The sequence below is a fragment of the Colossoma macropomum genome, unplaced genomic scaffold, assembly GCF_904425465.1.
Source record: "Colossoma macropomum unplaced genomic scaffold, Colossoma_macropomum, whole genome shotgun sequence".
Classification (NCBI taxonomy): domain Eukaryota; kingdom Metazoa; phylum Chordata; class Actinopteri; order Characiformes; family Serrasalmidae; genus Colossoma; species Colossoma macropomum.
In genome coordinates, this window is record NW_023495878.1 from 2,193,272 (window position 1) to 2,219,075 (window position 25,804).

Sequence of the window (25,804 nt, forward strand, 5' to 3'; positions counted from 1 at the left end):
AGATGTACTTAATGAAGTGGCCGGTCGGTGTGCATCAGCAGTGGTCAGTTTTTGAGTAAAAGTGATAACTAGTCAAAACAAGAAATAGGAGATGAGCTTAAGATTTCTCATTTGAAGAAGGGAACTAAAACAGAACAAGGGAATCTGGAACAATAGAACATTGAGTTTACTGCTAATTAGGCTACAGTAATATGAACACAGACCATGAAATAAAGCTACACACTTCAAAAAGATGGTTCTTTAAGGGTTCTTTATATAAGAAAATGGTTCTGTTTAGAACCATGAACACTGAGAGCCCTTTGTATGATTAAAGGGTTCTTTGCATTGTGAAAGCGTTCTTCAGACTGATGGAAAATGTGCTGTAGATGTTCTATATGGAACCTTTTTGAAAAGGGTTCTATATAGCACCAAAAAGGCCTTTTCAGTTACTGTCCACTCTATTAGACACACCTACCTTGTTGGTCTACCTTGTGGATGTAAAGCCCTTTCAGTGCTGTATGGAACCCTTTTCAAAATAGTTCTATATAGAACCATCTACAGCACATTCTCCATCAATCTGAAGAATGCTTTTATGATGCAGAGAACCCTATGAGAAATTTATAGAACCCTTTTCAAAACGGTTCTATATAGAACCATCTACAGCACATTCTCCGTCAATCCGAAGAACGCTTCCACAATACAGAGAACCCTGTAATTATGTAAAGGGTCCTTTGATAAATTTATAGAACGCTTTTCAAAAAGGATCTAAATAGAACCATCTACTGCACTTTCTCTGTGAATCTGAAGAACCCTTTCACGATGCAGAGAACCCTTTAATCATGCAAAGGGTTCTTTGAGAAATTTATAAAACCCTTTTAAAAAAGGTTCTATATAGAAGAAGAACCCTTTCGTGATGCAGAGAACCCTTTGATCATGCAAAGCGTTCTTTGAGAAATTTATAGAACCCTTTTCAAAAAGGTTCTATATAGAAGAAGAACCCTTTCACGATGCAGAGAACCCTTTAACTATGTAAAGCGTTCTTTGATAAATTCATAGAATGCTTTTCAAAAAGGTTCTACATAGAACCATCTACAGCACTTTCTCCATCAATCTGAAGAACCCTTTAATTATGCCAAGGGTTCTTTGAGTGTTCATGGCTCTGTATAGAACCATTTTCTTTACTGAAGAACCCTTGAGGAACCATCATTTTGAAGTGACAGAGATCTGTTTGGATCCCCAGTGAGGTTTCTGAGAGGTTTGTATGGTGTTGTATGATCAGCTGTCTCTCTACTCATGATAATAAGGGCCACATACTGTTGTTCCTGATACTCCGGTTACCAGAGGGAGAGCAGGAGAGGCTCAGCAAACCCACAGACAGGCTTTAAAACCTGTTTTACAGCTTCATTCCACCCGCAGTCTAGAATGTAGATCCACCATAAGCCAGCCCTGCCCTGTGCGCTCACCCACAGTAACTGGATCCCAGTAAGCATGGCCCTTTAAAACCAAGTCCAGCCCCCTCCCTCCGGGCTCAGTGACGCTTGTTACCTGTTGGCAGGTACACGGTACTTTGTTTTTGAAAGAAATGGGTGAGCAAAGATGCGTCCAGACCGGGATCTTATAACACCTCTGAAATCACTGCCACTTACTTTTCCAGCCCTTTGAAGAAGGAAGGTAGGTTATCTGTGTGTTACATCCTCCTCCTTTGCTTATCAGTGCTTCTGGTTGCAGTTTGGTAGCTAGAAATCTAGCTCTGAGTTAAGTTGGTGATTCAAATTTCGGCAAAGAGAAAACAACTTAGCGGAGTAAACACGTTGCAGCTAATGCTCGAGATTACAGTGCAGTTTAAAAACGTCACATGGCGAAAGTTTATGATGTTTAGATCGAGCCCAGCTTTTGTAAGTCAGGAAAAAGTTGCTGTTTTAGCTCTGGAGCTAATAAAGCACTGATAAACACTGTGTTTCCGTATAGACGAGCTTTGGCTGGAGTCTGTGAGGAAACAACAGCAAAATACTCAGCGGTAAAACAGTCACAGTCTCAGATCAGACTGGTATATTTAGAACAGAGTCACAGTCTCAGATCAGACTGGTATATTTAGAACAGAGTCACAGTCTCAGATCAGACTGGTATATTTAGAACAGAGTCACAGTCTCGGATCAGACTGGTATATTTAGAACAGAGTCACAGTCTCAGATCAGACTGGTATATTTAGAACAGAGTCACAGTCTCAGATCTGACTGGTATATTTAGAACAGAGTCAGAGTCTAAGATCAGACTAGTATATTTAGAACAGAGTCACAGTCTCAGATCAGACTAGTATATTTAGAACAGAGTCACAGTCTCAGATCAGACTGGTATATTTAGAACAGAGTCACAGTCTCAGATCAGACTGGTATATTTAGAACAGAGTCACAGTCTCAGATCAGACTGGTATATTTAGAACAGAGTCACAGTCTCAGATCTGACTGGTATATTTATAACAGAGTCAGAGTCTAAGATCAGACTAGTATATTTAGAACAGAGTCACAGTCTCAGATCAGACTAGTATATTTAGAACAGAGTCACAGTCTCAGATCAGACTGGTATGTTTATGACAGAATCACAGTCTCAGATCAGACTAGTATATTTAGAACAGAGTCACAGTCTCAGATCAGACTGGTATATTTATAACAGAGTCACAGTCTCAGATCAGACTGGTATATTTATAACAGAGTCACAGTCTCAGATCAGACTGGTATATTTATAACAGAGTCACAGTCTCAGATCAGACTAGTATATTTATAACAGAGTCACAGTCTCAGATCAGACTGGTATATTTAGAACAGAGTCACAGTCTCAGATCAGACTGGTATATTTAGAACAGAGTCACAGTCTCAGATCAGACTAGTATATTTAGAACAGAGTCACAGTCTCAGATCAGACTGGTATATTTAGAACAGAGTCACAGTCTCAGATCAGACTGGTATATTTAGAACAGAGTCACAGTCTCAGATCAGACTGGTATATTTAGAACAGAGTCACAGTCTCAGATCAGACTGGTATATTTATAACAGAGTCAGAGTCTAAGATCAGACTAGTATATTTAGAACAGAGTCACAGTCTCAGATCAGACTGGTATATTTAGAACAGAGTCATAGTCTCAGATCAGACTGGTATATTTAGAACAGAGTCACAGTCTCAGATCAGACTGGTATATTTAGAACAGAGTCACAGTCTCAGATCAGACTGGTATATTTAGAACAGAGTCACAGTCTCAGATCAGACTGTTATATTTATAACAGAGTCAGAGTCTAAGATTAGACTGGTATATTTATAACAGAGTCAGAGTCTAAGATCAGACTGGTATATTTATAACAGAGTCAGAGTCTAAGATCAAACTGGTATAATTATTATTGTTTTTCATTCAGGATCATTCATCATTTCACTGAGTGAGTGAGTGAGTGAGTGAGTGCTGAGGAGGATGACGGGAGGACGCAAGGGCTCCATGAAGACTCAGCTGGTGAATGCTATCCAGCTGCAGGAGTTGGAGGAGGAGGAGGTGGAGGTGGAGGTGCAGCAGCAGCAGGAGGAGGAGAGGAACAGGAGGGATGCAGCGCAGAGCAAGGCCAACGGAGGGCAAGGTGGGCAGTATGAGGGGCCTCACACTGGGGGTCTGTGTGAAAATAAGGATGGGATTTGTTCACTGACATCTTTCTGATTGTCTGACCATCTTTTTTTCTGTCTCTTTGTCATTCAGCCTTTCTGTCTGTCTGTCTATGTTTTTTTTCTGTTTGTCTGTCTTTCTGTCTCATTTGCTTTCTGTCTTTTGGCCTAAACTTCTATCTTCCTTTGTTTCTTCCTTCCTTCCTTCCTTCTTTCCTTCTGTTTTGCTTTCTTTCTTCCCTTTCTTGTTTTTCTTTGTTTCTTTCTTTCTTTCTATTTTATTTTCTTTCCTTCCTTTCTTTTTTCTTCTGTTTTTCTTTCCTTCCATTCTTCCTTCTATCCTTTTGTTTTCTTCCCTTTCTTTCATTCCTTCATTCTTCCTTCTTTCCTACCTTTCTTTCTTTCTTTCTTTCTTTTTGACTTTTCTATCTACCATAAATAGCCGGGATTTTTTTGTTTTGTTTTGAATGATACAGTATCAGAACTTCGGCTCACAGTCTGTTAGATTTTCCTCTGTCAGATTCACAGTGCGAGTCCCGTGGTGATGTGTGTGTATTATATGAAGTGAAATAGTTCTCTGTGAAGATTTGTTTGTATCTGTTGCTCTCTGTTGTATTGCTAGCCTGACCCTGTGACCCTCTGTGTTCTCTCAGGTCAGAAGTTCTACAGTGTGGAGGAGGCTGTGGAGAGTATCGGCTTCGGACGCTTTCATGTCCTCCTGTTTGTTATTATGGGCAGTGCTAATGTAAGAGATCTGTTCTGTGTGTGTGTGAAAGTTCTCTCTCTGATAAAATAATGCATACTGTGTTTTAATCAACACTTCCTGCTAGTTTACTGTGTGTGTGTGTGTGTGTGTGTGTGTGTGTGTGTGTGTGTGTGTGTGTGTGGTACAGATTGTAGAGGCGATGGAGATCATGTTGTTGGCTGTGGTTTCTCCTGAGATTCGATGCGAGTGGCGTCTGGAGGATTGGCAGGTGGCCCTGGTCTCCACGGTGAGCATTTTAGCCAATCAGAGATCAGGATTCTTTGGTACTCATTTATAGACATGTCTCTAGTAAACAATTTAACTGAAGTTAAACCTGCTGGTGTTTCACACCCATAGAGTTATACACATTAAACTTTAGAACCTCAGTTCCAAAAAAGTTGGGACAGCATGTAAAATGACTATAAAAACAGAAAGCAGTGATTAGTAAATTCTATTTGACCTGTATTCAATTGAAAAAACATACAAGGGCGCGTTTACCTGTTTACCTGTTTACCTGTTTACTACACTACAGAAATGGCATCTTGTCAAGTAAAATTATCTTAAATATAGTCAAGAAATCTAATATTTCTCCGGTTAAAAATGTCTTCAGCTACACGATTGTGCCGGGCCTTCTTTGTCATATTTTGTGCTTCGTAATGCAGCACAGGTTTTCAGTGCGAGACTGTTCTAGACTGCAGACAGGCCGGTCTAGCGCCCGCACTCTCTGATTACACAGCCATGCTGTTGTAACACATGCAGAATGCTGCTTGGCGTCATCATGTTGAAATAAGCAGGAACGTCTCTGAAAAAGATGGCATTTAAAAGGCAGCAGATACTCCAGAATGTGTCTGTATACATCGATCAGGCATAACATTATGGCCACCTCCTTGTTTCTACGCTCATTGTCCATTTTATCAGCTCCACTTACTATATAGGTGCACTTTGTACTCCAGCAGCACTGCTGTGTCTGATCCACTCAGACCAGCACAACACACACTAACACACCACCACCACGTCAGTGTTACTGCAGTGCTGAGAATGATCCTCCACCCAAATAGTACCTGCTCTGTGAGGGTCCATGGGGGTCCTGACCACTGAAGAACAGGGTAAAAGGGGGCTAACAAAGTATGCAGAGAAACAGATGGACTACAGTCTGTAACTGTAGAACTACAACGTGCACTTATATAGTAAGTGGAGCTGATAAAATGGACAATGAGCGTAGAAACAAGGAGGTGGTCATAATGTTATGCCTGCTCGGTGTTTTTCAGCTGCTTTCACAGATGTCAAAGTTACCCACTAATCCCCCCCCACACCATGACAGACTCTGGCTTTTGAACTTTACACTGGTAACAGTCTGGATGGTCCATTTTTTTATTTGGCCCAGAGAACACGTTATGCATTATTTCCTTTCTCCTAATGCTCCTGATTGCCTCACCTGTTTAAGGTGTTTTCTGAACATCTCACAGCATTCCTAGTCTTAAAATGCCCAACTTTTTTGGAACATGTTGCAGGTGTCAATTTCAGAATGTATTGTGTTTTTTCACAAAGCAGTTGATGAGGAAAAACATTTAAATATCTTGCATTTGTACTATTTTTGTATAAATACAGGTCGAAGTGGATTTGCAAATCACTGCTTTCTGTTTTTATTTGCATTTCACATACAGTCTCAACTTTCTTGGATTAAGATTCGTATATGGTGTGTGTGTGTCTAGATGGTGTTCCTCGGCTTCATGGTATGTGGGGTGCTGTGTGGATATGTGGCAGACAAATATGGACGCTGGAAGGTCAGACAATCCTCCTTACAGCATTTAGGCACCACAGTCACGCCTTCACTTTACACTGCTTGTCAAAAGTTTGAGGACAGTTTTCTTTCTTTTGAATTTTCTCACTGTTAGTTTTCAGTTATATAAGAGAAAATACCTGCAGAATTTTGTTGATATTTGCTGATATTTATATATACGTCTTACTTCATGTTCACCAAAGTGTCTTTCGTGGAAGGAAGAGCAGTTTTTGCTTAAATAATGATATGACTTTTTTTTTTTTTTTGAACTATTATTAAAAGTACATATTGAAACTTTTGGCCCAGAAGGGCGTTTAAACAGCTGAAAGGTTTGAGTGCTGACATCACAACAAGGGGAACGTGTGGAATACTACTCTACATAGCACTGTAACAAATACTGTCACTAATAATTAATGTAGGTAATGTTGTTTTCCTCAAAACAAACCTGTTTAGTCTTTCATACACTACTGTTCAAAAGTTTGGAAGCAGTATAAAAAATGCATTTTGTTCCCAAAAAAAATGTATGAAATATTCTAATATGTTAATCCTGCACACTTTCACAGCTTTCAAATAATCAGAAGAAAGTTGGAAAAGAATAATGTTAAAATAATAAGCAGAGCTGCAAGTGATTCCAAAATGACTCAGAAAGCCGTGTAACATCCAGAATAAAAATATAATAACAATTAATATCCAGAATATCTGTTTGTTTCTAAAGTGAAGATCAAATCTTGAGGCAGAAAACCTGATAAAATTACTATAAACAGTGAACAGTATATGATTTATTGTTTAATAACTTCTTGCTGATCCCGGAATACTCAAAACATTAAATAAAGCATCTAAGAAATAGCATTTGGTGTCTAGTCTGTAATATTAAATTGATATAAAAAAAAAAATCATATGCAAAAGTTTAGTTTCCCTGGTCAAAAGTTAACACCTCCTCCACAAAGAACACACTTCTGCACATTTAATGCACAATTACTGGTTATTTACTGAATTTAACATATTGAAAAAAAAGAAATAAAACATAAAATGTGACCTGTGTTAAAGTTATGGCACAGTTTATGTTCATAAAATATGTTAAACTTTAACAAAATAAATAACTAAATATATAATTGTGCGCTAAAATGTGCAGAAGAAATGCCATCTTTAAGTTTGTACCCTGTACTTATTTTAACTTAGAAAATCAACAAAATATGCAGTTTGATAGGGTAGGGTGTTCAAACTTTTGCATACAACTGTTAAGTTATTATTGCATAAAAAATAAACTGAAAATATTGAATTCAACATCCGAAAAATACCTGTTGTTGTCCTGTCTATAATAATATTCATATCCATACTATATATATTGCACTTAAAATAACAAAAAATATTAAAATGGGTTGTGATTCCAAACTTTTGAATGGCAGTCTATGTTAAGTTATTGCACACTGGCAGTCATTTGTATTAAAACGTGTTGAAAAGCTAGGTGTCATGTATGCATGTATGTGTTTATATGTTTATATGTGCGCGTGTGCGTGCAGGTGGTGTTTGGAGGCTTTGTGTGGGCTGCGTATTTCTCTGTGCTCACGTCATTCGCACCATCCTACGGCTGGTTTATTTTCTTGCGCAGCATGGTGGGCTGTGGAGTAGCAGCCACATCACAAGGGTACCCACACACTCGAATGCACACTATATTATGAAATAATTCCTTTCACTGCACTCAAGAATGATGTGTCTCAATGTGTCATAGACGTCTAAAGCGGACTATGACTCATCTAATCTCCCTCTTTAAGGTTTGTTCTGAAAACTGAGTTCATCCCTGCCAAACACAGAGCGTTCCTTCTGCCGCTTGCTTCGGTGAGTGAGCGATCAAGGCCTGATATAACAGAGCTGTTATTCTGTAGAGAAATTCTACATGCTAATGTTGGCTCATTGCTGTTTGTTGCCTGTAACTGTTGTTAGATCTTCTGGATGCTGGGGTCTTTGCTCATCATCATTCTGGGCATGACAGTTGTGCCCACGCTGGGCTGGCGGTGGATGATTCGACTGTCCGTCGTCCCTGGCCTCATACTCATTGGACTCTTCCAGGTGAACCCTAGAATGCCTTAACCTGCCATGAAATTATACTTATGGACTTAGATTAGATTATATTAACTCTGTTGTCCAACGTAATGAACATGACTTGTTGGTTTCTCCTCATACAGTACTGTGCAAAAGTCAGAGACCACTCTTTCATTCATTTTTTCCAGTCAAAACATCTTTTAAAAATATTAAATATTTTAATAATATTAAAACTATCAGTATTTAATTTGTCCACTCTTTACGTTTGTGCACCCTACTGCTGCTTTAACTCTCCCATCCTTCCAGTCCTAAAACCATTCCAGCTGTGTCCTCCCAACAAAAGCTGTTCCAAAAGGCATCACTGACATTATGTTTCCCCTCAAAGAGACAAGAAAGTTTCCAAAACTTTTCAAAAAATGGTTAAAAGATTCAGGGAATATCCTCCTAACAACCGTGCAGACCTGGTAGACACCAAAACTGTCCCCTTCAGATAAATAGCAGTTAAAGCTTTCATCTTTGAGAGAGAGGAGAAAATCAAGCTGCTTCAGATCTGAAAACATCCACAGGTGTTTCTGTTCATCCTTCCACTGTGAGAAGACGAGTCAGCGCTATGGGTCTGAAAGGATGTGCAGCTGTCAGGAAGCCTCACTGAGAAAAGGAGACGGACACATCAAACAAAGAGGCTGAACAATGGACTGACCACCCCAGAGTCCAGACCTCAACATCACTGAATTTGTTTGGGGTCTCTTGGATTGTGAGAAGCAGAAAATGCAACACTTTTCCAAGACTGAACTTTGGAGGTGTGGAAAAATATCCCTGCAGATTTCTTTGAAAAACATTTTTTAATAAAGGAAAAGAGTGGACACACAAAATCAGCATTGTCCAGTCTTACCCACAAAGGACCGGTGTGGCTCTTGTTTTCTTTGCAACAAAGCAGAAGTACAGCTGATTCTACTTGTTTAATGAGTTGATCTCAGTTTTCAAACAGTTGGTCAGCTGTGTTTCTGCTTTGTTGGAATTAAAACCTGCAGCCACACCCACCCTTTGTGGATAAGAGTGGACAATACTGAAAGTTTTCAAATGAGAATTAGTTGTTGAGGCTTCTGTGTAATTTTCTGTTAAATATATGTTTACTGTTTTTTTTCTGATGATAAAAAATAATAACTTGTGCTTAATGGATGGACTGGGAATGACTAGAAACTTAATAAAGAAAGTCTCTGACTTTTGCACGGTCCTGTGTGGTCTGATGAGTCAACCTTTTAGATTGTTTGTGGAAATAGTCGATGTAGTCCTTGTGAATTTAAAAACCTGAATTTAAAAACATGGATACAACATCGAAAGCCTGTACGGCTGCACAACTGAAGACTTGTATAGCTGAAGAATAACTAAAAATTCCGCTTTTATACATGACCCAACTGGCATAGAGCCAGAACATTTAAAGGAGCATTAAAGAAATACTTAAGATACCCATTAATGGTTCTCTTTGCACCAGATATCAAGTTCCTACATTACCCAGAATTCATAGCAAACATACAACACGTTCAATTACGCGCTTTTAACATTAAAAAGTTCAGTTACCAACTTCCTTTTCACTTCTAACACAGAAAATGTCTAAAAGGACAAGTCATTTCCGTATCTTTTGTCCAGTTATACAGCCATTCGAGAGGGAAATGCTATCAGCTATTAAAGACATACTGGGAACAGACACAGGCAGTTTGTGTCTTGTTCTCCACTTTGGACACATTCCAAAAGACAAATACCTGCTAAAGAAAATCTCACTCAGCTATTTTTTTCAAAATTTTAAAAAGCTTACTCTAACCTTTAATCTATCAACCCATGCTCATGAGTAGATGACTGGTCAGTAACTAGGAACCTAAGTTGTTCTTTCTTTCTGTCCTTCATTTGTTCTTGTTTTTAGTTCATCCCTGAGTCAGCGAGGTTCCAGGTCTCAGCAGGTAATGTAGAAGGTGCAGTTGCTACCTTGAAATGGATCGCTAAGATGAATGGAGCCAGTTTGCCAGAGGGAGAGCTACGGGAACCTGTAGTGGTGTGTTAGCTCTCTTTTATACACACATGCACACACATAAATACAGCCACCACTGTCCAGTAGTTTATGTCCACCTGTGTTGTGTATTTTCAGACAGAGAGAGGAAATGCAGTCACGCTGCTCAGTCCAGCCTTCAGGAGAACATCTCTCCTGCTGTGGTACTCATGGTAATGTCACACACTCACTCTCTTTCCTATCCAGTCATATGCAAAAGTTTGGGCACCCCTGGACAATGATATGTTTGGTTGATTTAAGTGAAAACAAGTTAACACATCCTCTACAGAAAAGTCATTTGACCAAGGGTGTTCAAACTTTTGCAGATGGCTGTATGTGTCTGTGTGTATGTGACACTGTTATACTCTATATTGTTGCTGTTATAAGAAAAAAAACATTATTACACCACTTAAAAAGACCACCTGCCCTTTACATTGTGCGAACATTTCATGACTATCAGACCAATAAAAATGTTGAAAAAGCAAAACATCACATTTACACTGTTTTTCCACTTAATCCAGATGTAGTTGATCAGCCAATATAAATTTTGCCTCTTCAGTTTTAAACTGGCACTAGAAGAGAGATGTTGCTAACACTTAAAGTCAATAGTCACCCAAATGTTTTCTGTTAATACATCCCCAAAACGTCTCTCAATCCGCAATAACTGCATCCAGCCTTTCACTAAAGGGCCAAAATCATGGAAAACCGAATTTGCCCGAAGTTGTGAAAGCTAGAAGTCAGCAAAATGTGGGCTTCGGGTTAAAAGAGTTAAGGTCACATAGACTTGTCAGTGTGGTTTAGGGCACCATCTGACTTACTGTGAGCTGTAAAAATGAATAAAACTTCACTGTGTTGCTGACAGCTGAGGGCAGCCAGTTGAGACAGCAGGCATTGGGTTGAATTCTGACTCCCGACTTCTGTTTTTTCTATTTGTAATCATAAATGTCCAGTTTGAAAAATATAGATGAGCAATTGCAAATGTAACCGATAGCGTCCATATTTCTGTCTGACGTGAATGCATAGGAAGGTCGGTCAGAATTTGGTACAGCACCTGTCTAAAATGTCTTCCTGCAGCGCTGCAGCAGGTGAGATTTTGTTTGCTTGTATACCTCATACTGTATAGTTATATTGTGCTCTAAACCACATCGACAAGTTTGTGTGGCCTTGATGAGGAGCTGGATGTGGTTTGGTGGATGTGTTTTTTTGATTAGGGTGGCTGTTGTCTGTTTTATAGACACATTAGCCTCATAGCTCCAGTTCTAAAGTAAAGAAACATAATTTGGACACCAAACAAGACTCGGCTGATCAATTACGTCTGGAGAAAGTACAATACTGTGTAAATTAGATCTTCTTTGCCAAACTATCCCTTTAAGATTGTTTCCCTTTTCCTATAAAGTTGCTATTTTGGAGTTTTCTTACAACCATAACAACCCAGCAAACACCCATTTATGCAAATATGTGAGCAGCTCTAACCAAATTCTATCAGTCAATGGCTAAACTGACCTCCAGTCAGTGTTAAAGCACATCCACCAGCTGCACTGTTACTTCCATGTAACTGACCGGCTCTCTGCAGGTTTGTGGCCTCCTTCTCCTACTACGGCTCAGTGCTGAGCAGTTCAGAGCTGCTGGAGAAGAACCTACTGTGTGTGACTGACGCTGATGCAGAGCACAGCATCAAACACAACAAGGAAGAGGCGCTGTGCTACTGCATCCCCTTCAACATGGCCGACTACCAGACCCTCCTCATCAGCTGCCTGGGAGAGGTGGCACGTGGGTGGCCTTTGACCTCTTTCCTTTGCACGATGTCTTACCATAAATGATGTATTTGTGTATTGGGATGAGGAGTGGGCAATATTGCAAAAATATTGCATATATATGTATATAAAAAGTATAGCAATGTATATTTATATATACACTCACTGAGCACTTTATTAGGAACACTATACTAATACTGAGTAGGGCCTCCTTTCTTATTTTAATTCTTCATGGCATGGATTCCACAAGATGTTAAAGAGATTCCTTTGAGATTCTGGTCCTCGTTGACGTGATTGCATCATGGAATTCCTGCAGATTTTTCAGGTGCAGTTTCATGCTGTGAATCTCCCATTCCTGCCACCTTCCAGAGGTGTTCTGTTGGATTCAGATCCGGTGACTGGGAAGGCCACTGAAGAACACTGAATGCATTGTCATGTTCATGAAACCAGTTTGAGGCTTTTGCTTTGTGACATGGTGCATTATCATGCTGAAAGTCGCCATTAGAAGATGGTAAACCATTCTGATTGATCTCTAGTGACTGTTGTGCATGAAAATCCCAGGAGATCAGCAGTTATAGAAATACTCAATGCAGCCAGTCTGGTGCCAACAATCATGCCACAGTCAAAATCACTGAGATCACATTTTCCCCCCATTCTGATGGTTGATGTGAACATTACCTGAAGCTGCTGTCCTGTATCTGCATGATTTTTTGCACTGCACTGCTGCCACAAGATTGGCCAATTAGGTTATTGCATGAATGAGTAGGTGTACAGGTGTTCCCAATAAAGTGCTTGGTGATTGTACATTTACATCATGATGCATTTTCACAAATGTGATATTGTTCTGAGGTTTGACAAATTGGAACAAACATGATACACCAAAAACAGTAGTGCCACATCACACAAACTACTTAATGTAATTCCAATTTAGTCATCTAGACCTGTGGTTTCCAACCCTGCATGGCATAGTTTGCTGATTTCTGTGCTCCTAATTCATCTTATGAACTTAACAAGCCCTTGCTGAGTTGATCTGGGTGTGTTAGAGTAGGAAAATACTAAAAAAGTGCAGGGTCAGGTTACAGGACCAGGTTTGGGCACCATTAGTCTGAATGACCAACCTGGACTTACTCTAAGTAGTATGTTACAGTTGTGTGTTTGATTAGCTAATGCTGTTGTGTTTGGTTTCCCCGCAGTGATCCCTCTGAACATCGGCTTGTTGAACGTGGTGGGCCGGAAAAGCAGCATGATCATCCTGCTACTTCTGTCCGCCATCTTCTTCATGCTGGTTAATATCTGCACTACAATGTGAGTACCGACACCCTGTGCTTTATTTCGTAAAGTTGTGAGTTATTTAAGTATTCAGATATTCAAGTTATGTGTATAAGACTTGATTTTTTTTTTTTTTTGGGAAATGAATTGAAAAATCTAATTTGTGCAAATTTTTTTACCCCACATGTGTGATCAATGTTTACATATTAGGTCTTTGAAGTTTGCTTTTTTAGTTTTATGAGGCTAATGTAGCTTACAAGCTTATACTCACCAGTTAGCATCATGCTAACTGCATGCATGCATAAATCATCACTCATTTGCCTCAAACTGAGTTGTTCAGTCATCTTTAAAAGACTTGTTAAGGTGCTTTCTGACACCGTATGACACACACTGTTATCTATAAACAAAACATGGACAAAAATTTAAGCTTCAGTATGGCTGCGACTCAGAGGTGGGCAGTACAGCAGAACAATAATAGAACGATACATTTTCACGATACACAATATGCATCATAATGTTTAGTTGGCACAGACAAAAAATATATCACCAAAAACTGAATGTCATATTTCCTTCATTCAGTCCCAGCAAACTGAGGTGGCCCCCCTTTCTCCAGACATTAATGCATGCAATGTGCATTATAGAGCCCAGACATCATCACACTATCCTTAACCATAGTATTCTTATTATTATATCTGTATAGAGTGGGGTTTTAAATTATTTGAAAAAAGATTTTGTTATTGGCACGTATTTATGGATGCAGTCTTGCAAATAAAAATGAAATGCAAAAAATACTATATTTTTTACAATGTTATAACTATTTGCTCTTCCCAAATCTTTAATAAACCAGCCAGTTTACAAAAAAATTAAAGAAATAAACCTGTGGATAAAATTATTTCTATTCAACATTTCAGCTGCTGCATTTTCCTAAATCCAATCAAACAGGACTAATTATGCTCTCTATATAATGAAACATGTTGATCAGCATCCTTATCATGATAAATTACATCACAATATGCAATTCTGAGCATATCGTGGACATTGTCAGAAGGTAATACTGACCATATCCATGATATGCACAGAGTAGCATATCGTGATGTAATATATCATTATCAGGATAAATATGGTCATATTGGCCTCCTTTACTGCGACTGCTGATTTTAGCTGTGCAGGACTTTTTTAAAGGTATCTATACATTCTTATCCTTTTCTGACAGATACCGTAACTCTCCTCTGTAGTGCCCTCTTCTGTTGCACTGCTGAGTTGCTGTGATCTTTTTCTCCTGCAGGTTTGGTTTCACTGTGCTGCTGTTCCTGCTCCGCTCGCTGGTCTCAATGAATTTTAATGTGGTTTATATTTACACCGCAGAGGTGAGTCACCGCACAGTGAAATTTCATTTAAGGTCAATAACCTGAAACATTCATTCATAGACTTTTGCCAGTTTCCAAGCTGTATGTGCATGTCCCCTTGATCTGCGTGCATGCAAAGTTGTGCAAGATACAGTTCTATAAAGAAGAAATATACTGAGAGGTACACTGTATTGTTGCTACCCTGTACGCAAAGGAAATATTTCCATATATTTTTCTAAATATGTGAAGTTTGTGTTATATTTCTATATGTTTGATACACATCATCCTGTCCAAAACTGTCCAAAAACATATCTCTATTTTTTCTGTATCATATAAACACAGCAACTGTCCTTTACATTGAGTATGAAAATCATAATGAATAGGCCAATAGAAAAGCTCCAAAATTACTTTAAATTCTTTTTACATCAACTTGTACCAAAGGTTGAGAATATTTTTGCCTTTTCCTGTAAAGTTACCATTTTGGAGATACTTGTTTTTTGGACAGCTACTATACATGTAAATATAAAACACTGGCACCGATCGGGCATACCATTTTGACCACCTCTACACTCATTGTCCGTTTTATCAGCTCCACTTACTACATAGGTGCACTTTGTAGTTCTACAGTTACAGACTGTAGTCCATCCGTTTCTCTGCATACTTTGTTAGCCGCCTTTTACCCTGTTCTTCAGTGGTCAGGACCCCCATGGACCCTCACAGAGCAGGTACTATTTGGGTGGTGAATCATTCTCAGTACTGCAGTGACACTGATGTGGTGGTGGTGTGTTAGTGTGTGTTGTGCTGGTCTGAGTGGATCAGACACAGCAGTGCTGCTGGAGTTTTTAAACAAAATGAAGGACTAGAGGATGACCAACACAAACTGTGCAGCAGCAGAGGAGCTATCGTCTCTGACTTTACATCTACAAGGTGGACTGACAAGGTAGGAGTGTCTAATAGAGTGGACAGTGAGTGGACACAGTGTTTAAAAACTCCAGCAGCACTGCTGTGTCTGTGTCGTACCAGCCCAACACACACTAACACACCACCACCACATCAGTGTTACTGCAGTGCTGAGAATGACCCACCACCCAAATAGTACCTGCTCTGTGAGGGTCCATGGGGGTCCTGACCACTGAAGAACAGAGTAAAGTATGCAGAGAAACAGATGGACTACAGTCTGTAACTGTAGAACTACAAAGTGCACCTATATAGTAAGTGGAGCTGATAAAATGGACAATGAGCGTAGAAACAAGGAGGTGGTCATAATGTTATGCCTGATTGGTGTAAATAGCATAATAAGGACTCTTTAATTGGATTTAGTGAAGTGCAGTCTGTAAAATATTAAATAAAAAATCACTGTAGCTATAGATTTATAACTATTACTATTATATTTTAATAATAAAATATAATAATAATGATAAAATGGGCAATGAGCGTAGAAACAAGGAGGTGGTCGTAACGTTATGCCTGATCGGTGTATATATTTCATCTACATGTGTGTATGCTTCAATATATTGACATATATGTGTACATATTAGCATATATTTAAATATTCAAAAATAGCACCATTAAATATATTTAGTACCCACATTTTAAAACATCACATCACTGTTGTCAGGACAAAACCTCATATCTCCATTTTTGTCGTTTTTCATTTTTTGACATAATTTGAAAAAGGCAGCTGCTCTTTATGTTGTGTCAAATCTTCATAATGAATGGACCAACAGAAATTGTCCAAAATGACTTAGAAAAAATTATTTCTCCAATTACTTCCATTAAAAGTTGAGAATGTTTTTCCTTCTCCTGTAAACTTACCTTTTTGGAGATACGAGGTTTTGTTCTAACAGCAGCGATATATTGTTCATATATTATGAGAAAATATATGTACATGTATTTTTCTTCCATGTGAATCAGGTCTACCCTACGGCAGTGCGCTCTATAGGAATGGGCTTCTGCACTTCATTCAGCCGAATCGGGGGGATGATAGCACCATTTATAGCCCAGGTACAGTTGTGAATTTGTCTTGGTGCTCATGAATGTTTGAAGTGGTGACTTTGTACCTGTTCACCTCAGTTAACTGTGAATGTGTGCTGTGTTGTGTGTCTCAGGTGTTGATGTCGAAGTCTGTGCTGTTAGCCTTATGTCCATTTTCTCTGGCATGTTGTCTGTGTGCTGTGGGGACTGTCCTGTTACCTATCGAGACCAGAGGACGGGCGTTACTGGTAAATTATTTATGTCTTAATTTTTTACATCACAGAAACCCGAAATTTCCGTTCTTTTGAAAGAAAAGAGTTTGATGTAGTATGTAAACAGTGTTTTAAAATGTACAGTTCACTCCTCAGTCCATATGGTCTTATACTGCAAAACAACCCACTGAATTCACTGTTTTTGTGAAGTCATGAAACCCAACACATTTACAAATATCCACCTATTCAGCCTGCAGCAGGTTAGCCCTGTCCATTCTGTAGTAGTACTGATAAGTCCGGTTTAGCCTGGACTGTCTTTTGAATGAGGAATAATACAGGGCAGCCAATCAGAGCAAAGCCCATTTACATATGTCAGTGTTGAAGGCATAGTAACAAAAACAGCCTGTGTAATTCTAAGGGTTAAAGAGAGGTTTGAAAATGGTCATGTATTAATGGATTATGACTGATTTTGGAACATACCTTCACAGAAATGTCTTAAATGGACCAAAAAAATTAATGCAAGAAAAATGTAGGATATTGGCCCTTTTAAATTTTCCCCATCATGTTCTAATGCACCTTAAATATTGAGTTTAATTGCTCACAGAATGACTGAACTGAACTGAAATATTAACTAAGCACAAATATAAAAATAAGAATAATATTTAGGGTTTGCCTGCATTAATCAAATAGGTGAGTATTTGTTTGTTATGCTACTTTTTTTTGTATATTTAGTATTTGGAAGCTCCGTTGTACCCTGAAATAAATTTAATCAGCCAAAGCCTTTAGATAGAGCAGTTTAGATATGCTATATGGTCAAAAGACACTTGACCATCACACCAATATCAGCATGTTGGACATCCCATTCCAAAATTATGGGCACTAATATGGATTTGGCCCCTTGCTTTGTGACTATAACAACCTCCACTCTTCTGGGCAAGCTTTCCACAAAATTGGTGGAAAGGAGTGTGTGCAAATTTGTGCCTATTCAGTCAAAAGAGCACTGTGAGGTCAGGCACTGATGTTGGATGAGAAGGCCCGGCTCATGGTCAGCATTTAAATTCATCCCAAAGGTGCTCGGTAGGGGTGAGGTCAGGGTTTTGTGCAGGCCAGTGGAGTTCCTCCACACCAAACACGTCAAACCATGTGTTTACGGAGCTCGCTTTGTGCATATGGGGAGCAGTCATGCTGGAGCAGGAAAGAGCATTCCCCAAATTGTTACCACAAAGTGGGAAGCATATAATTGTCTAAAAATAAAATTGTCTTCTTATGCTTTAGCATTAAAATTGCTAGAACTAAGGGGGCAAAGCCAAAGCCCTGAAAAACAGCCCCAGCCCATTACCCCTCCTCCTCCAAATTTCTTCTGTTGCCACTGTGCATTCCAGTAGATCATGTTCTATTGGCATGAGCCAAACCCAGATTCATCCATCAGGCTGCCAGATAGTGAAGCGTAATTCATCACTCCAGAGAACACGTCCAGTGGCGGCGTGCTTTCACCTCTCTGGCCGACACTTGGCACTGTGCATGGTGATCTTAGGCTTGTGTGCAGCTGCGCAGCCATAGAAACCCTGTTCATGAAGCTCTCAATGCACAGTTCTTGTGCTGATGTTGCTTCCAGATGCAGTTTGGAATTCTGCAGTGAGGCTGCAACATAGGATAGCTGATGTGCTCTCTTTTGTGGCTGAACTGTTGTTGCTCCTAGACGCTTCCATATTACCATAATTGCAATTGAAACATCTGAGCTCAGTAATTAGGAGGGTTGTCCACATACTTTTGGCCATATAGTGTAGATTTTAACTATATAAACTATGCAACTATATAGACTATATACTATATAGCTCCATAGACTTGTTTATATATCTATCTCATGCATTCTTTTGATCTCTTTTGCAGCAAAATGAATGATGCACACCTGCTGAAGAAGAACTGAAACTGTTGTTATAGTTTGGTAACGTGATTAAACCTGAAGTTCTTTTACAAAAATGCTGAATTGTGTCTTTCCTTTAAAAAAAACAAAAACCAGCACCACTCATGCTGCTCTGTCAGTCACAAATCTTCCACTAGGTGGAGACAATGCACCTTTTTACCAAGCTGTAAGAGAACATCTTGTGATCTTATAGTTCAAGTCCTGATTTTCTCCCCCCCTCTCTTCTCCCTTAATCTTATTAAAGGGTCTGAGTGCAGGTGTAAAGTGGAGGGAGGCAGGGGGGGGGTGATTAGGATGTGGGCTTTAACCCACCGTGATTGACTGCGGATTAGAACGCGTCCTCTGCAAACTGATAATAACGTGATACAAATAAATGTTGCATATAAACCATAAACAAGTATTTCTTTGCTGTTGTAAGAAAACCTTACACCTCTGAAATGATGACTTTATAGAAGGAAAAACACTGATTAATGTAGGTTAATGTAATGAGATGTTAGGCGGAGTAATTTTGGAGTGTTTCTGTGGATCCATTATGAAATATTCACACAGTGTAAAGAGCAGCTGGTGTTAAAGTATTGTTTTGATATAGCATTAATAATTTAATGTATCCATAAACTGGGCGGTTCAGTGCACAGATATTGTAGATTGTGAAACAATAGAGATGTGTGTGCACATGCGTGTGCGGTGCTGGTGTCAGCAGGTGCTTGCTGTGTAGGAGGAGTCAGTGAGTGCCTGGCAGATCCTTCTCCTGACCTTGCCAATGAGAGAGAAGGAGGACAGTGTGTCTGTGTGCACGAGAGTGACAGAAGGAGCAGTCTTAGTTTCTGCACTGCAGTTCTCTGCATAGCACTGGAATACATGTGGCTGTAATAGCAGAGAGATCCACCTGGCAATCTGCCAGAGAGAAAAGGAGGGAGATAGGATGTCAGCAGTGCGTGTGTACTGCAGAGAGCCAGCACAGTAAGTATAATTACATATAAATCATATATATACTGTCAGGTGTTTGTGCATTAATGCATATATATGTGTGTAATCATATTTGTTTATGTGGTTGCTTGTTGCTGATGTTCAGTGCTGCTCTGCTCTGAATGAGGAGCATTGTGTTGTAGCGTAGAACAGTGCTGCTTTTGAGATCACTGCCTATCTGGCATCAGCATTTTTTGCCAGTCTACAATTGCTTCTAACCACAAGACCGTAGAAAAGGCTTCAAATAAATTAAATGGGTCTATTTGTTTGCACAGGCATATGTGTTGTGTGTGTGGGGGGGGGGTCTTCCTGCACTCTAATCAGTTTGTGGAGTGCACATACAGCTGATTGGAGGGGCTGGTAATCGATCCCTGCTCTGCAGAACAAACCTCGCCCGCTCTAATCTGTTCTTTGAGATGGCATGCTGTCAGTCACACTCAGGATTTGAGTAGTAGCTGTCTGGTAAATTCTGTTGGAACAGAAAAAGACCTGCAAGATGCTATAATCCACTTAAAAGGGGAATTCCACCCATTTTTCTAAATTTCAGCAAAACAGTAGTCGCTGAGATGTAAACAAAGTAATTTGTCCGATGTGAAATGGTGTATTGTGGAGAAACTTAGTCACAGAAATTCTATACAACTGTGATAGGAGCTAGATGTCATGATGTCTACACCACACAAATATAGCTATTTTTGTTTCTATTAAAATGACATCTTTTGTATATTTATATGTAAAGTTGATAATGGCAAAATAACTGTAAAACCAAAAAATTACGTTTTCACTGGGGACTATTTTGTTTTATGGTAACCTGCATGTATCTCTCCACCATTAACTAATTTACAAAAATACGTTTTTGGCCAAAACCTTATTGTTGTAGTGTAAAACTATTGTAGTGTGATGACACGACAACCGTCTCATTTACATACATCCTTTTATTCAGCCTACAAAAGTTAACTCCGCCCACTCACACGGAAGTTATAACCAGTGTTTCAGCTCCGAGTGCTTTTTGAATAAGGTGCAATGTAGGCCAACCAATCAGAACATACGTTAGTCTTAAAGGCACAGTAACAAAAACAGCCTGTTTAATTGTAAGGGATAAAGAAAGGTTCGAAAAAGGTCGTAAAAATGAATTAGGACTGTTTTAAGTGGACATCAGGGGAGAAAAAGTAAAAGGAAAATGTAAGATATGGGCCCTTTAATGTTAATGTGCATTAAACATTACTCATGCATGTTATTGATCAGCTCTGTGACCGCTGTGTGCAGCCTTATCCCCAGACTACAGTGTTTTAGGTCAGCTGCACCATTAAGACTGCTTGTTTGACCTCTGGCCAGGCCAGCCTGGACCCAGCAGGTAATCTCTGCTCAAACCCAGTCATCCCATAAGACCGCTCCCACCTGTTTATGTGTTTGTGAGTGGGTGTGTGTGCTTGGCTCACTCTAGACTTAACAGCTGCAGATCTCGGAGTGGAGCGAGGACCGTGTGTGCATGTGCGTTTTGGCTCTAGACTCAGCAGCAGATCTGTGTGTAAGTGTGTGTGTAACTGATGACTGTCATTATGTAGGTTTGAAGGGAAAAAGAGCACGCGGCTGATGCCTGAGATGACGTTTTATGATAGTTTTAAGAAGTTTTGGCCTAAAACATATATATTCTTTAAGCATTTCTGGCAGAGATACATGTGCGGGCTTGTTTTCAGATTTACCACTATTTCACCCCCCTCAGCATTACATATAAACACTGAAAACATGGTCACTGGTCATTTTGGAGACGGCTACATTTGTGTTGCAACTCCACTGTCCAGAAATCTGAGTCAGTAAGTTTTCTATGATGAACTATTTCAAATGACTTTACATCTCAATAATTGACTTATGCAGACATTTGAAAAACTGGTGGAATTCCCCTTTATGCATAGACAGTTTAAAAATTGTACTAGGTGTGTGCGAGTGTGTGTATGTGTGTACACGCTGAGCAACAGCTTGTGTGTAGCAGTCACTCATAATCCCTCTTTTGTTTCTCTCTTTAGATGGCACTCCTCATGTCAAAGGGGAATTCAACCAATTGTCGAATTTTTGTGTGGTGAAACTGTTAAGATTTAAACAAAGCCATTCAGAGTGGTTTGAGAATTGTTCACAGTGGTGTTGGTAGGAACCAGACGTCTGAAATGTTAATGCCCCTAAAAAGTTCCCTCACATAAAGTTATTGCATGAAATGGTTGCAAATATTTTGCCTGATCCCTGAGACATGTTTTATGATAGTTAAGAGAAGCTTTTGTCATTAAACATGTTTTTAAAGTCTGTCATGGTGGAGAGATACATGCAGGGAGTTGTAAGGCAAAATAAGCCCCAAAGAAAACTTATTTTTTGCACGTATTACTATTTTATCAATATCAACATTACATATAAAAACAGAATATGTGTGAAGATTCAATGGTTGTTGCTGGATGGATCACTTTATTAATCCCAGAGGTAAAGTCATCTGTGACAGCAGCACAAAGTACAGTTAAGAGCAAAACTTTGGATAATAAATAAAATATATTTGCTATATTGTAGACTTCATGATCCTTGGTTTCTATCACCACCATTGTAAATAAATCAAGTCAGTGAGTTACTACAATGAACTATTTAGCATCAAACTATTCAGAATGACTGTTTACATAATTCAGTAGTTGGGTTGTAGACATTTTTTTCAACATCAGTGGTCATGTATGTGTGCCTGTGCACATCTGTCTATACATGTAACCATACGTATCTGGAGAGGCAGCGAGGTAAATACCTACACTCTCCAACACAACCATGAAACTCATGCATGCCTTTAATTACACTGTGTGTTCCACTCGTCCCACTGTCCTTACTACTGTCACACAAAGCTTCAGACTGCAAGAGAGAGCAGCACAAGTAAAGCACCTTTAAGAAGAGCACAGGAGAGAACCTGTGAGAGGGAGTGTGCAGACTGCTGCTGCATTATTTCCCCTGAGAGTGCCCTCATATAGAACTGGACCTGAGCGCCAACTGACCTGCATCTGGCTGCAGTCTCCCTCCTCACCACATGTAGGCGTGTTTCTATCGATTTGGAATTGCAACTCTCTGAAAGATGGAGCTGTGGGCAGAGGATTATTCCTATTGGCTGACAGTGCTGTCAGTTATACAGAACACATATTATACATAAGACCTGCCTCAGATGCCAAAGATGGTGAGTTAAAATAACATTTATCAAGAACTTTTTAAGGATTTTAATAAGAATAATAATGCAGATGGACACATTCTCACATTCAAACATGGACACATGACAAACGTTCAGTGGTGGTTACTATAGTAACGGAATTCATGTTACCTTGCAAGCATTCAGCTCCAACAAAACATAAAAAAACGTGGTGCGTTGGACTTAGTAAGGCGTGGGAATGACAAAATTAAGTTGTGGCCATGACTTAGTAAGGTGGGGGTACGAGATCCTAATGTGTGGCCACGACTTAGTAAGGCACGGGAATGAAATAATTAATCCCTGACTGCAGCTTAATAAGGCTCATGACCATGACATTACTAAGTCGTGGCCACACATTATTTTTAATTATACGGGATTTCACCAGCAGGTCTCTGTGCAATAGTGAATTCTGCCTGATCAGTGCGTAAAGCAGCATTCTATTCCACAGGGTCCCTAAGCATTACTGCTATGTCCCCTACACACATATATGGAGCCCTGCTGGTGACAAAAATAAAAATATAGCATGGCCACGACTTAGTAAGGCACAGGAATAAAATTATTAAGCCTTGATAACAGCTTAATAAGGCATGATCTTGTTCCCACACTGTACTAAGTCATGGCCACAACTTAATTATCTCATTCCCATGGCTTACTAAGTCATGGCCTCACATTAGATCCCACACATTAATACGTCGTGGCCATGCAGCTTCTTGTGAAGTGATAAACCATTGTTCTCTACTCCCTGTGCAGTGTGACGTTCCCTTCCCTGTGGTTTGGAATCACCCTTAAAATATCTGAATACCTTGTGCAGTACACTTTGCAGGGAACTATGAAGGCGACTGTAACCGTGGCAACATAAACAACCCACAGCAGCTGGCTTTTTCCAGTGTTTTTATTTCTGTTTTAATGTTTTATTTTCTGGCACTGATCGGAATTTGATTCAATGTAAGATATGAGAGTAAGGAGGAAAAGTTCTTTCGACCTGGAATGACTATGGTGGACTATAGTTAGCTTCTTCGCGAAGTCACACAAATTTTCCGTTCCACCTTAAGTAGTGTTTCAGTTGCGGGTACTTATCCCATAAGGAATGTAACTGCTGCACCATTTAAGGCGGAATGGAAAATTCAAAAAAGAAACTGCAAATAGGAATCTAACTTCAGCTTTGTGTAAACATGGTGGTAAGGTAGGAATATAGCTATGTAGCTAGTTTGCAGGTGAAACAGTGTAACTGTAACTAAAAATGCTGTGAAGCTTCATCGGTTTTATTTATATTAGTATCATACTGCATTGCTTCTATAATGTAGATGTTTCATTGACATAACTTTATATTTATTGCCAAATAGAGCGATGTACCTCATAGTGTTGCGCATTCAAGGTACCATAGCTGGGGCTTTACATACTACACTAATGAGCACGTGTCTAATGGTTCTTCTATCATGACAAGCATGACATTGTAACAATAGAAGAACCGTTTTTGGTACTATACAGCACCCTTCTACATAGAGCCATCTACAGCACATTCTCCATCAATCTGAAGAACGCTTTCACAATGCAAAGAACCATTTAAGCATGCAAAGGGTTCTTTGAGTGTTCATGGGTCTATATAAAGCCATTTTCTTCACTAAAGAACCCTTGAAGAACCATCTTTATTAAGAATGTGGAATGGCCAAAGGGGTGGCCAAGCTTCATGTTACGGTGGTGTTGGCCACCACTTGGCTCTGCCCCGACACACATTTCCACCAAAAAAGGTCTCGACTTTCCCAGATTGTACATAATGTAGCTTTAAATGTACACTTTTAAATGCTTCCCTTAAGCACGATTTTATATGAACAATCATTTAATGTTTAACAGCCTCGCTGTGTTTAGTACAGAGATTGTTGCCTTCAGCAAACTTTCCAGTTGACATCTGTGGCTTGCAGTCTACCTATGACCATCTTAAGAGTAACCTACGTCATAATAATTGGTGAATTGATTGTACAAAACAGGGTGAAGTAATCAGACTCAGGACCCCACCCTGATTCACATCCCTCCAATAATAAAAGCCTTTGAGCACAGCCCTTCCATTCCCCAGACTCCCTACATTTCAGCACGCCCACTATTACTCCAGAGAGCCATGTCCCAATGCAGTAAGCTTGCTATGATCCATGTAGTCACTTTAGGTCAGTGGTCACCAATCCTCTTCTTGGAGATCTACTTTCCTGCAGAGTTTAGTTCCAACCTGCATCTAACATGTTGCCCCTCCTTTTACAACCCCCAGATGCCAAAGATGGTGAGTTAAAATAACATTTATCAAGAACGTTTTAGGATTTTTAGTAAGAATAATAACGCAGATGGACACATTGTCACATTCAAACATGGACACGTGACAAATGCATTGAACATTCAGTGGTCGTTACTACTGTAACGGAAATTATGCTTGCTAACGCTACCTTGCAAGCATTCAGCCCCGACTAAATGTAACAAAACGTTTATTTAAACAGAAACGGTGGTGTGTTGAACTTAGTAAGGCGTTGGAATGAGAAAATTAAGTTGTGGCCATGACTTAGTAAGGTGGGGGTACGAGATCCTAATGCATGGCATAACACTATCGCATCTGATCCAGCCAATCAAGAACTTCTAAAGAGGTTAATTAGCTGGAGCAGGTGTAACCGTTTGTGGTTAGAACTGGATTCCACAGGAAGGTAGATCACCAGGCCTGGTGACCACTGCTTAGGTCAATACAGCACATATCCTGCAGTTCAATCAGGATTGCACAATGATGACTATAATAATAGATCATTTTAATTTCATATTCTGTACATTCATGCACCTTTCCCTTCAGCTGCCACAAGCAGTCTGCAAGGCAAGTATGCCTTACTACGGAGCCTGGCTGGTGACATTACCTATGATTAAAATAATGCGTGGCCACAACTTAGTAACATGTGGGAACGAGATAATTA

The 25,804-nt window shown here is 39.5% G+C and overlaps 1 protein-coding gene across 1 annotated transcript; it reads left to right on the forward strand.

The window, feature by feature from the left end:
• Nucleotides 1-1,436: 1,436 nt before the first annotated feature.
• Nucleotides 1,437-18,759, forward strand: svopl (SVOP-like). The gene is made up of 16 exons (XM_036563782.1): nucleotides 1,437-1,650; nucleotides 3,384-3,596; nucleotides 4,272-4,363; nucleotides 4,512-4,610; nucleotides 6,076-6,147; nucleotides 7,664-7,788; nucleotides 7,916-7,979; nucleotides 8,085-8,210; nucleotides 10,102-10,230; nucleotides 10,324-10,397; nucleotides 11,798-11,994; nucleotides 13,172-13,283; nucleotides 14,533-14,614; nucleotides 16,508-16,597; nucleotides 16,702-16,815; nucleotides 18,670-18,759. Exons 2-16 carry the CDS (start codon nucleotides 3,437-3,439, stop codon nucleotides 18,679-18,681), a joined length of 1,548 nt encoding a protein of 515 aa, XP_036419675.1. The 5' UTR covers nucleotides 1,437-1,650; nucleotides 3,384-3,436; the 3' UTR covers nucleotides 18,682-18,759.
• The last annotated feature ends 7,045 nt before the right edge of the window (nucleotides 18,760-25,804 follow it).

Coding starts and splice junctions, on each gene's coding strand:
- svopl (XM_036563782.1), top strand. CDS start 3,437: ATGACGGGAGGACGCAAGGGCTCCATGAAGACTCAGCTGGTGAATGCT. Junction 4,611..6,075: donor AGGTGGCCCTGGTCTCCACG/GTGAGCATTTTA, acceptor GTGTGTGTCTAG/ATGGTGTTCCTCGGCTTCAT. Junction 14,615..16,507: donor TTTATATTTACACCGCAGAG/GTGAGTCACCGC, acceptor CATGTGAATCAG/GTCTACCCTACGGCAGTGCG.